The sequence below is a fragment of the Agelaius phoeniceus genome, chromosome 9 (genome assembly GCF_051311805.1).
Source record: "Agelaius phoeniceus isolate bAgePho1 chromosome 9, bAgePho1.hap1, whole genome shotgun sequence".
Taxonomy (NCBI): Eukaryota; Metazoa; Chordata; class Aves; order Passeriformes; family Icteridae; genus Agelaius; species Agelaius phoeniceus.
The window spans coordinates 981,243-994,640 of record NC_135273.1 but is presented as its reverse complement, the minus strand read 5'-3'; the positions used below and the strand labels follow the sequence as shown (position 1 = coordinate 994,640).

Here is a 13,398-nt window from a genome sequence, read left to right as displayed (position 1 = left end):
GTGCCACCAGGATTGGGGAGAGCCTGGGCAGCCCTGGGTCTGCAGGCTGGCACAGGGGTCAGGCCACAGGCCCTGCCTCCCTGCCTGGGTTATCTCCACACACAGGATCACCACCAGGCAATCGCTGATTGAACAATTCATTCATGCCCTGGGAACCCAGCAGAGGAGACGTTCACCACAGCTGGGGCTCCCCCAAACCACAGCTCAGTGAGTCTGTCCTTCCCAAGCCTCTGCACCTCCCAGAGCCCAGCAGCCCCAGGAATGCTCCTCTGGACAGCAAACCCTGGGGAATTCAGAGACCAGAACCCAAATCCTGGGGGAATTCAGAGAGCAGAACCCAAACCCTGGGGAATTCAGAGACCAGAACCCAAACCCTGGGGAATTCAGAGAGCAGAACCCAAACCCTGGGGAATTCAGAGACCACAACCCAAACCCTGGGGGAATTCAGAGAGCAGAACCCAAACCCTGGGGAATTCAGAGACCACAACCCAAACCCTGGGGAATTCAGAGACCAGAACCCAAACCCTGGGGAATTCAGAGACCACAACCCAAACCCTGGGGGAATTCAGAGACCAGAACCCAAACCCTGGGGGAATTCAGAGACCACAACCCAAACCCTGGGGAATTCAGAGAGCAGAACCCAAACCCTGGGGAATTCAGAGACCAGAACCCAAACCCTGGGGGAATTCAGAGACCACAACCCAAACCCTGGGGAATTCAGAGAGCAGAACCCAAACCCTGGGGAATTCAGAGACCAGAACCCAAACCCTGGGGAATTCAGAGAGCAGAACCCAAACCCTGGGGGAATTCAGAGACCAGAACCCAAACCCTGGGGAATTCAGAGAGCAGAACCCAAACCCTGGGGAATTCAGAGACCACAACCCAAACCCTGGGGAATTCAGAGAGCAGAACCCAAACCCTGGGGAATTCAGAGAGCAGAACCCAAACCCTGGGGGAATTCAGAGACCCCAACCCAAACCCTGGGGAATTCAGAGAGCAGAACCCAAACCCTGGGGAATTCAGAGACCAGAACCCAAACCCTGGGGAATTCAGAGACCACAACCCAAACCCTGGGGGAATTCAGAGAGCAGAACCCAAACCCTGGGGAATTCAGAGACCAGAACCCAAACCCTGGGGAATTCAGAGAGCAGAACCCAAATCCTGGGGGAATTCAGAGAGCAGAACCCAAACCAGCTGTTCTCCACTCCCCATCTCTGCAAACGAGCGCTGCTGCCAGGCATGGGCACCCAGGAGCTGTATCTGGGATCAGGGAGAGCCTCCTCCTGCCCAGGGGAGTGCCCCAGGCTGTGGGGCTTGCAGAGCCCATGGAATTCCACCATGCCCTGGATTTGCCATCCCCATGAGCACCGGGTGAAGCCAAGCCAAGCTCTGTCGCAGACATCTTTCATGAACAATCCTTTCTCAGGATTTTTCCCTGTGAGAAGCTGCAGTTTCAGCAACCAAAAGTAAACAATGGTTATCAGCTGCTGTGGAATGCAACAGGTAGAGCCGTGATTGGTCTCATGTGGGTGTTTGGATTCACTGACCACTCATGGCAGAGCTGGCTCTTGCTCTGTCTGAGACACAGATCTTTGTTATTCATTCTTGTCTATTCTTAGCTTAGCTAGCTTCTGAAGAAACCTTTTCCTTTCTATTTATTTTAGTATAGTCTTAATGTAACGTATATCATAAAATAATAAATCAAGCCTTCTGATCATAGAGTCAACATTCTCATCTCTTCTTCATCCTGAAAACCCCTGTGACCACGGTCCCAAAGCTCTGCTGCTCACTGAGGGAAAAACCCCAGGATTGTTCATCCTGCAGCCTCAGAGCTCTGATCCTCTCCTGGGCTTTGTTTGAAATCCTGTGGGATCATGCAATATCCAGGGCTGGGACCCAGGGATCACCCAGTGCAGCCCCTGTCCCTGCCCAGACACCCCCAATCCCACCTGGGCATCCCTGGCAGTGCTGTCCAAGCTCTCCTGGAGCTCTGGCAGCCTCGGGGCTGTGCCCATTCCCTGGGCAGAGCCAGCACCCTCTGGGATGAACCTTTCCCTAAAATCCACCCAAACCCCCTTGCCCAGCTCCAGCCTCTCCCTGGGTCCCATCCCTGCCCCAGGGAGCAGAGCAACACAAACCATTATTAATGATTAAGAAAGCCTCAACAATCTGAACTTTTCTGGCAGCTCACTGAGGGGATCCCAGTTCCTGTTAGCCCAGGACACAGCTGTGGCATTCCCTTGGCATCCCCTCCCTCCCAGGACACCCAGCCAGGGCACAGCCCACGCCAGCAGGGACTGCAGATGGTGCCAGCCTGGTTCCAAGGTGTAGAACTGCACTGAGATCTGCCCAGGCCTGCTGGTATTATTTGTACACCTTCTGCCCTCCTGCTGCATTGCACACCTTCATGGAGCCTCCAAACTGGGGGAAAAAGCTCGATTGGATTTTTGGGCAGTTTGTGAAGCAGCAGCTCCTGACCCGGTGACCTCCCTGCCCTCCCAGCAGGGCAGGTGGCAGCCAGCCCGGACCAAAGGCGCCTCCTGAATTATTCATGGAGCCACCAGTGACTGAGAAATCAGAAAATTGGGAAATAAGGCTGGAGGGGCCCGAGGGCACAGCAGGATCTGTGCTGAGCCTGGCTGCAGGGACTGGGGCTCTCTGGGCTGGGACAGAGCTTCTGCAAGCACAGGGAGGGGAGGGGGGACCACCCTGCAGCCCAGGAGCCTCTGCCCTCAGCAGGAGAGAAGGGGGCGGTGAGGATGGTGATGGTGATGGGCACCCCACAGCCTTCATCTCCCACAGCCCCTCTCACCGCTCTGCCCAGTCCCATTTCCCAAACTTTTCTGATTCTTTTCCAGCCTCACGCAAACCCCAGCAGCAAATTTCCATCTCCTCTCTGGACAGGATGTAATTGTGAGAGAAAACACTGAATTATGCAGCATCAGACCCCCAGAACCTCCCCTTGCTCCTGTCACAGCACTGTAATTATTTCTGCCTGAACCAATCCTTTGTGTTTTGGAGTGAAATCTTCAAGCACTCATTTCTGGGAGGCTTTGAGTCAGAAATTAGATTTGGAAATTTGAGCCCAGCCAGGCAGAAACCAGGACTGTGACCCTTGTGCTCCATTTTTTGGTGGTTTCTGAGTCAGGTTGAAGGTCCCAGGTTCTTGACACCACAGAGGGAGCTCGGTGTGGAACAGGGGCTGGCAGGAGGTGACAGAATCCCAGCCTGGTTTGTGCTGGAAGGACCTTAGAGCCCATCCCATGGCACCCCTGCCAAGGGCAGGGACCCTCCAGTGTCCCCAGGTCCTTGTCCCTTTCCCCTTCCACCATCCCCACGTCCTGCATGTGCCAACAGAGCTGCAAGGGCAAGAAAATCCATGAAACTCCATTCAGTGCCCTGGGGAAGCTCCTGTGGCACACTTAAAATCGAGAAATGTAATTAAGTTGCCTTATTTATATTCTGGCCAAGAAGGAAGATTCGTTTTACCTCGTTACATTTCTGTACACTTTAGTGGGGCCTGACTGAGGAACGGGGCAGGCACCAGGAAACATCCACAGCTACAAAGCAAAGCTGGGAGCAAACACCAGGAAAATCCCTGAGGATTTGGCTTCCACCATCCAGGGGGCTGAACAGGAATGCCTTTTTGATTGGAGGAGCAACAACAACAACAACAACAACAACAACAACAACAATAATAATAATAATAATGATGATGATGATAATAATAATAATAATAATAATACAAACCCTGAGCTCTCAGACCCCCCACATCACATCATGGTGCCCTGGAATTTCTGTTCCCCCATAATGAACTCCCAATCAGGTATTTATACATTAATTTGAGTTTCCAAGATGAAGCACAGCAGCAGTTTGAGTGATTCACGGGATGGTTTGTGGCACAGGGTTTGCTCAGCTCCCAGTCCCACTGGGCAGAGTGTCTGGAGCATTGCAGGGTCCCCTCCTGTTCCAGGGAATGCTGAGGTTGTCCCCTTGCCCAACACACCATGCTGGGAATTGCACCCGGAGGGACAAGGCCCTGCAGATGCAAATCCTAAAATTGGAGATTAATCCACTGGGATTGTGGAACTTCCTCCTCCATCAGGTTTAGCTTTGTACTGAGTTCACCCCACATCCAGCCCTGATTCAGGCCAAACATTGGGAATATATTAGTTGAAATCCACTCTGTGGCTTCATTTTACAGCATCAAAACCAGTCCCCAAACAGCTGAATAATAAAATTGAATACCTAAAAAATAAGGTCTAAAAATGCCTTTTTTTCCCCCCTCCCTAATAAACAAGACAAAAGCACACAAAGCAACACCACTCCCATCTTTTACAGGGGCCTCAGAGGATTTGCTGCCCTGGTCCCCTCTCCAGGTCCCCCAGTATTCCTGCTGGGCACCCCAAAAGCACAAAAGCTGGGCCTGAACATCCCCTGGGGATTGTTTTGCATCCCAGCACCATTCCACCAAGCCTTGGCCACCCCTGCAGAGCTCCTAATGCTTTAACTGCATAAATAAATATCAGGATGCAGCAGCCACCACAACAAGGTGTTCCCTCAGCCCTGATTTAAAACTCTCAGGGATTCTCACAGGAATTCTCATCCATTCATCTTCTTCTGGAGAGGGACAAGCAGGGGCTCCCACTGTCCTTCCAAGGCTCATTCCTTTCTTTCACTCAGTTTGGGTTTTCCTTCTAAGACTTCTGCTCCACTTACAAGAAATATATCCCGTTTAGTGAGGGCTTTTAACATGACACAAATCTCAGTTAATTTGAGCCTCCAAGAGAAAGAAAAAGAGCCCAGCCTGCCCCATGCAGGCCAGGCTCCTGAGAGGGACCAGGAAAAGGACAAACTCCTGTGTCAGTGTGTAACCCCCGAGCCCCAGCCGGACCTGTGGAGCAGAGTGGAAATTTTCCAGGGCAGAAATCCATTTTGATTTAGGTGAAATGTACATTTTTGAGTTGAATTGTGGTTAGAAAACAGAGCTATTTAGCCTGACTGCAAAAGCCTGGGCTCAGAGAAACTGCTTCAGTGAAGGACAGAGATAAGGGGGGACACAGAGGGACACAGAGAGACAGAGAAGGCTGTGAGAGCAGGTCAGCCTGACCTGGGAATGCTTTCTGATAAAGAAGAACCAGCGGCAAACTCAGGCGAAATTAATTAAAATGAATGTGTATGAACCTATTGTGAAATTGTGTGCATGTGTATTTGAGAGGGGGATAAAAAGGGACCTCATTTTAGGAGAATGATTCCCACATGCATCCAGCACTGTAATAAACACACCAGCTTTACAACTTCCACAAAAGTTGTGGGGTTTTGATTATCTCTGCAAAACACCTGGATGGGGAAAACCTGTGGCGGTGTTCACAGGGGTCCCAGGATGGGGGAAGAGACCAGGATCTGACTCCATGTTTCACAAGGCTGATTTATTATTTTATGATATATATTACATTAAAACTATATTATAAGAATAGAAGAAAAGCTTTCATCAGAAGGTTGGCTAAAAATAGAAAAACAAAGAATGATAACAAAGGTTTGTGACTTGGACTCTGTATCCAAGCCAGCTGGGCTGTGATTGGCCATGAATTAGAAACAAGCACATGAGCCCAATCCCAGCTGCACCTGTTGCATCCCACAGCAGCAGATAACCACTGGGTACATTTTGTTCCTGAGGCCTCTCAGCTTCTCAGGAGGAGAAATCCTAAGGAAAGGATTTTCCATGAAAAGATGTGTGCGACAAAACCCCACCTGGCAGGGCTCTGAGCAGAGGAGCTGCTGCTCCTGGGAGGGAAACCTGATGGAAACAGTGCCCAGCACTGCACTTCCCACAGCACAGCCCAGCTCAGTGCTTTAACAAGCACTTACAGACACAGTAAATTAACTCTGACTTCCATGACATTTACCAAAAGCTGGGCACGACTGAGAGGATTTGGGTTGTTTGTCTTTTGTGACTGCCACTGCAGTATTGATATTTTTCCTTTTGTCAATACCTTGCTATTACATCCCAGGCACTGAGAGCCTCTCCTGGAGCACACCATGGGAGCAGCTGCCTAACCATGAGCCTGGCCTAAGCAGGACTGAGGTGGGGCCTTTTCTTGATGTCCAGCCTGACCCTCAGGTCAAGCTCCTGCTCCCCAGACATCCCAAAGCCTTGGGAACCCCTGTTGGTACCGAGTGCACTGTGATCCATAAACCCACCATGGATTTGCAGCAAGAAACTCCCCGTGATTGGCTTTGGATGGTGCAAAAAATGTGCAATTCCACAGAGCTGTGCCTGACCTCACCCTGCCCGTCCTCCTCCTGCATTTTGCCTGGGTAACCCAAACAAGCTGAATTTTCACACTGAAAGCCATCACCCCAGGATCACAGGCTCCTGAGTGGCAGCTCCAGCTCCAGCAGGGGCTCACTGGGCAGGAGGAGGGAACTGGTACCATTTCAGTGGGCTCTGGGCATTATCTGAGCCCCTGTGCCAGCCCACCTTCCCTCTGGTGTGCCAGCACAGACAGGGAACCAAAACGTGATTTTGTGCTGAACGTCAGCCCAGGCAGGAAGTTATCACTCTAATAACTATCAACATTCATTTGCCTGCTTCGTTAGCCAGCATTAGAGCTGGGCACAGCATTTACAGGCAGCTCATAAAGCACAGCCTGTGCCACCCAGCACTCCCAGCCAGCCTGTGCCAGTGGCAGTGCCAGGCAAGGGGCACACCCAGCAAGGCCAGGGGAGGCTTCCCCAGGGGAGGAGCTGTGGCCATGGTATTTCATGAGAAATCCTTTCCTTAGGGTTTCTCCTCCTGAGAAGCTGAGAGGCCTCAGGAACAAAATGTCCCCAATGGTTATCTGCTGCTGTGGGATGCAACAGGTGCAGCTGGGATTGGGCTCATGTGCTTGTTTCTAATTCATGGCCAATCACAGCCCAGCTGTCCAGACTGTCTCAGTCAGTCACAAACCTTTGTTATCTTTCTTTTTCTATTCTTAGCCAGCCTTCTGATGAAATCCTTTCTTCTATTCTTTTAGTATAGTTTTAATATAATATATATCATAAAATAATAAATCAGCCTTGTGAAACATGGAGTCAGATCCTGGTCTCTCCCCTCATCCTGGGACCCCTGTGAACACCATCACAGTGAGCCCCACATTCCTGCCTGGAACTTTGGCTGCTCCCCCAAATTCGTTCATTTGTGCTCACCTGATGCTGTGCAATTCCTGTGCAGGGGAGGCTGGGCTGAGGTGAACTGAGAATTCAGAATTCCCACAGGGAGGATGCCAAAGGGGGGCAGTGAGCCCAGCACAGACCCAGCACAGACCCAGCAGGGGCTTCCCAGGCTCTGACCCACTGGAGTGCAGCTGCTAATTAATCTCAGTAACACAAGGAAGGAAAAAGTGTGCACAGAGGTTTGGACACATGGCTCAGCCCAGCCCTCCCAGTAAGGAACTGGGAGGGAGGAGGTTGGCTAGGAAACATCTGGAAAATGCTGGAACATCATGGCCAGGCTGGACACTGGGGCTGGGAGCAGCTGGGAAGTGGGAGGTGTCCCTGCCATGGCAGGGCTGGCACTGGGAGGGCTCTGAGGTCCCTCCAAACCAGTCCATGCTGATGCCCTGGGCACCTTAGGCTGAGCTCAGGGCTTCAGTGGGACTCACCCCATTGCCCTCCCCAGCCCTGAGCCCTTCCCAGGCCGTGCTGGGACAGTCTGTGCCTCTGCTGGGACGAGCAGCAGGGCCCCTCCAGCCCATGAGCCAGCTCTGAGTGTGCTCTGAGCCGGGCTCAGTGAGCAGCCCCTGCCGAGGAGGGGCTGACAGACACGGACAGACTGACAGACAGGGACAGAGTGACAGACACGGACAGACTGACAGACACAGAGTGACAGATACGGACAGACTGACAGACATGGACAGACTGACAGACACGAACAGACTGACAGACATGGACAGACTGACAGACACAGAGTGACAGACACGGACAGAGTGACAGACACGGACAGACTGACAGACACGGACAGACTGACAGACATGGACAGACTGACAGACATGGACAGAGTGAGCCTGGCTCAGTCAGTCCCTGCCGAGGAGGGACTGACAGACACGGACAGACTGACAGACATGGACAGACTGACAGACATGGACAGAGTGAGCCTGGCTCAGTCAGTCCCTGCCGAGGAGGGACTGACAGACATGGACAGACTGACAGACATGGACAAACTGACAGACACGGACAGACTGACAGACATGGACAGACTGACAGACACGGACAGACTGACAGACACGGACAGAGTGACAGACACGGACAGAGTGACAGACATGGACAGAGTGACAGACACGGACAGACTGACAGACACAGACAGAGTGAGCCTGGCTCAGTGAGCAGTCCCTGCCGAGGAGGGACTGACAGACACGGACAGACTGACAGACATGGACAGAGTGACAGACACAGAGTGAGCCCGGCCCAGTGAGCAGTCCCTGCCAAGGAGGGGCTGACAGACACGGACAGACTGACAGACACGGACAGAGTGACAGACACGGACAGACTGACAGACACAGAGTGAGCCTGGCTCAGTGAGCAGTCCCTGCCGAGGAGGGACTGACAGACACGGACAGACTGACAGACACGGACAGACTGACAGACACGGACAGAGCTCGGGCACAGAGCTGGCACCAGGCTGCCCTTGGCACTCAGCATTAAGGTGCTGAGAGGAAAAGGCTCAGTCACTTCCCAGCTGCTCCGTGGCAGCCTAAACCACCACATTTAAACCCTTAAATAATGCTGAGAGCCAGGGAACAGGTGGCAAATGGATTCTATGGCAGATGGTGCCTTTTTTAATATTTGTGCTCTCTGCTAATTTACAGAGTCCGTAAGCACAGGCTCATCTCTTACCTTCTTCACTGCTACCATTAAAAACCTGCATGTGAGGAAAATAAACACCCACTCCTTTATGCAGGAGCTGCAGAGGGGTATTAGAGATTACCAGACACCCCATTCTTTAATTACTGCAGGTAAGTGCTGGTGCTTGCAAATGTAATGCATTTAGGGTTTCTTTGAGGCAGATTTCAGAGCCCTGCGTGGCAGTGCTGGGAAATGCAGTTTCCTCCCCCAGCAGGGCCCAGGAAGATGCAGCACAGCGAGGAGCTGCATCTCCACAAGCTCCTGTTTAGTCTTTCTGTTAAACCTGGCACAAAATCCACACTCACAGCCAGGCTGCCATGAAATATTTAAGGGAACATTTGCCTGGGAGATGCACAAGCAGCACCACCAGTAGTTGCAAAATGAAGAAGGGAAATAAAAGCAATACTAACCCAAAATGGGGCTGCAATTGCATTGCTGGAACCTTCTCTGCTCACCTCACTGGTGTGGGAGCAGAGAGCACAGCAATGTGGGGCCAGGGCCCCTCTCACTGCACAGAGCCTGAGCTGGAGCCTCTCCAGCCACAGATCACTCCATGGACAGCTTCCTCAAGCTTCAATATTTTATTCCATATAAAACAGCATTTTATGTTGCTATTAAACCCAGGACTTTTATGCTGCTTCTCTCCCACACGTTTATTTCATCATTACAAGTTTTTCTAGGCTCAGCACAGTGACAAAACAATCCCCAAGAGCACCACTGGCTGCAGAGGCGAGGCACAGCAACCTGCAGCAGCCAGCGCCTCCCAGCCCTGTGTGCTCAGCCCCAGTGCCAGGGACCCAGCTGGGATCCTTCACAGCCTCCTGCAGGAAAAGGCTGCCTTTAAATTCCCCAAATATCCTCTGCTCTCTCATAGCTTTGCTTCTGATTTTCCTTCCCAAAATGTAAAATAAATTGTATTAAGAGGGAATTTTTAAAAATGACCACGCTGCATTGTGCACACTCACAGTTCCCCTAAATTCCTGGTGTTTTGCTTTGAGGGGATTCTAAGGAATTTCCTCTGTGAGGATGGAAAAGCAGCAGAGCCTGGGTCTCCACCTGCCCTGTGCCCTTCCCACACCTCCCACCTCATGTGAACACCCTGCTATTCCCAAAGGTATTAATTAGGCTGCCAGGAGTTAACTGCAAGACTGCAAAACTAACCACAATCAAAGGCTTAAAAGATAAATATTCACTCCTAAGACTATTGATCAAATTGAGCAAATGCCTGTGATTGGAGACATAGGACCACACAAGGCAGGAACAGGACACTGCTCTCTAATAGAATCAATTAACAGGGGATAATCAATTTATTGGGCTAACCAAACACACAGTGTTCAGCCTTCCAGGCACCAATAAACATGGAGATTGAAGCTGGAACTCATGTCATTTTGGGGTATTCAAGTTCATTGCTACTGTGTGCCCGTGGCCTTTCATAAACTTTAGACAAGGGCAGTGTGGGAAGGTCATTAACCCCAGGGTCACAGCTCATTAACCCCAGGGTCACAGCTCATTAACCCCAGGGTCAGTTTTTAGGTGAGATGTGGATCTGACAAACGCAGCCTGTGCCCCATCCCCACCCTGTCCCCAGCTCTGAGTGCCACCCCAGGTGCCACCTGCAGGGATGGGCACTGCAACCCTCCCTGGGCACTTCCTGAGCCCCCTTTCCATGGGGAAATTCCTGCTGTGCCCACCCTGAGCTGCCCTGGCCCAGCCTGAGGCTGTTCCCTCTGCTCCTGTCCCTGTGCCCTCCTGGCAGGAGCTGTGCAGAGCCACAGGGGCCCCCTGAGCCTCCTTTGCTGCTCCCAGCCCTGGTCCCACAGCCCTGCTCTGGCAGAAAGGAGAATCCCTGGGATGCAGCTCTCATTAAACACCAAACACCAAAGCAGAGCTCCCCAGCAACACCAAAGCAGAGCTGCACCTTCTGCAGAATTCAGTCTCCCTGTGCCTTGCTGTGCCACACCTCAATTACCAAAAGGATGGAAGATGCACCCTCATTTACATTTTTCACTCATTTACATTTTTCACTTAATTGGCAGACAACTGTTCTAAAAACAGCCCCAGGCACCCCAGGTGCAGTCACAAACATTGCCCAAAGGCTGTGACCACCCAGGCCTGCCCAGCCAGGCAGGGATGCCCCCTCAGCTGCCACCTTCAGAAAGGTTCCACTCAGCACCCAGAGAAAAGCCATTTCTGCAGGCACCAGCCACACCTCAGCGCTGGGAAAGGACCCGGGCTGAGCTCTCCCAGCACGTTTGGAACTGAAAACACCCAGACAATCTGCTGGGGACTTCATAAAGTGTTGTACCACGGTGTGCAGGCACCTCGTGAGGGCCCTTTCAGCTGAGAAAGTGGATGTTCCAACTGAGAACACGAATGTTCCAGCTGAGGACATGAACATTCCAGCTGAGGACATGAACGTTCCAGTTGAGAACATGAACGTTCCAGCTCAGAGGGAGAACGTTCCAGCTGAGGACATGAATGTTCCAGCTGAGAACGTGAACATTCCAGTTGAGAACATGAACATTCCAGCTGAGGACATGAACGTTCCAGCTGAGAACATGAACGCTCCAGTTGAGAACATGAACGCTCCAGTTGAGGACACGAACGTTCCAGCTGAGGACATGAACATTCCAGCTGAGGACATGAACGTTCCACCTGAGAACATGAACGTTCCAGCTGAGGATATGAACATTTCAGCTGAGAACATGCACGTTCCAGTTGAGGATATGAACATTTCAGCTGAGAACATGCACGTTCCAGTTGAGAACATGAACGTTCCAGCTGAGGACATGAACGTTCCAGCTGAGGACAGGAACGTTCCAGCTGAGGACATGGACGTTCCAGCTGAGAAAGTGAACGTTCCAGCTGAGAACATGAACGTTCCAGCTGAGGACAGGAACATTCCAGCTGAGGACATGGATGTTCCAGCTGAGGACATGGACGTTCCAGCTGAGAAAGTGAACGTTCCAGCTGAGAACATGAACGTTCCAGCTGAGAACATGAACGTTCCAGCTGAGGACATGAACATTCCAGCTGAGGACATGAACGTTCCAGCTCAGCTGTGACCACACAACCATAACCTGAGGGTGGGCTGGGGGGCTCACAGGTTTGCCCACAGAACCCCCTCAGAGGAGGCAGGAACGAACTCAGCTGGCCCTAAATGTCCCAGGGCCACATCCATGACAAACATCCCTGGAGCTCTGAACCCACTCCTGACAGCCAGCCCAGAGCACAGCTCCACACGGCTCCAGAGCCCCCAGTTTAACCCCGGCAGTGCCCAGCACCCAGCACACCCCAGAGCCCCTGAGCTGCCCAGACTGTCCCCAGCCCCACAGGAGCCTTACCTGGGAAGGGCGAGGCCAGCAGGGGCACTTTGATGGGGGACAGGGTGAGGAGCTGGCAGGGCTGCAGGCCCGGCGCGGCCTGCGGGGCCTCGGGCTCCAGGGCCACCAGCGCCAGGCTCTGTGTGCCACCCACGGCTTTAAGGCTGCTCTGGCACCCACCTGTGGGAGAGAGAGAGAGAGAGGGGTGAGATCTCGGGGTCTCTGCTGCTCACAGTGACCCCAAGATATGTCAGAAAGTCTCTTTTCCCAGCCCGGCGTTTGAAGAAGGAGTCAGAGCTCTTCATTTCTCGGTCTCAAGGTTGTTTATTGTGTCTTATCTATAAAATTCTTTCTCCTGTCCAGCCAAGGTCCACTCAGCAGGACAGACAGAGGCACTCTGCCTGCCCCCAGGCTGGTGTTAATTTTTTATCCTAAAAACTACGTGTACAATATTTACAATAACTTCCCAATACCTATCACCTATGTTAGACAGTGAGCTTCTACTCTAAACCAATCCAAAAGTGCCAACATCACAGCAGAAGATGGAGGCCAAGAAGAAGGAGAAAGGCTGGACATGCCCAGATTCCTCCATCTTGCCCCCTAAACCCCCATGCTAAAAACCTCAAAAATCTATTTTCCATCCTGTGGTAAATTCACTATCATTCTACTTAAACTTTCATAGCTTATAATTCTTCACATAAAGTTAGTAATTGTTTATTTCCAAAAGCTAAATCAAAAGCACAAGAGTTTTGAGCTCTGTGCCAAAGTCTCTGAGCCCACTGGGCAGGGGCTCGAACCCTTCAGAGCAGCCAGAAAAATTTCCTGAGTCTGCAGAGCCATTACAAACCCTGCTGGCCGCGTTCCTGTGTCCCTGCTGCAGGTGGCCCTGCCTGGGCAGGGCTGGGCTGATCCCAGAGGTGCCCCAAGCCCAGCTGTGCCAGAGCCATTCCTGAGGGACCCAGAGCCCCTCTGGTGATGGTGATTCCAAAGGACCCAGAGCCCCTCTGGAGATGGTGATTCCAAAGGACCCAGAGCCCCTCTGGTGATGGTGATTCCAAAGGACCCAGAGCCCCTTTGGTGATGGTGACTCCAAAGGACCCAGAGCCCCTCTGGTGATGGTGACTCCAAAGGACCCAGAGCCCCTCTGGTGATGGTGATTCCATGCCCAGCTGGTGGCTGGAGCATTTCC

The 13,398-nt window shown here is 52.1% G+C and overlaps 1 protein-coding gene across 1 annotated transcript in view; it reads right to left on the bottom strand.

Annotated features, from left to right (window-relative positions):
* The window catches only part of TCERG1L (transcription elongation regulator 1 like), a 62,588-nt gene that overhangs the window by 34,782 nt on the left and 14,408 nt on the right, over positions 1-13,398 (bottom strand). The window contains exon 4 of the mRNA XM_054637685.2: positions 12,231-12,389. Within this exon, the coding sequence (XP_054493660.2) occupies positions 12,231-12,389 (159 nt within the window). The remainder of the gene's footprint in view (positions 1-12,230; positions 12,390-13,398) is intronic.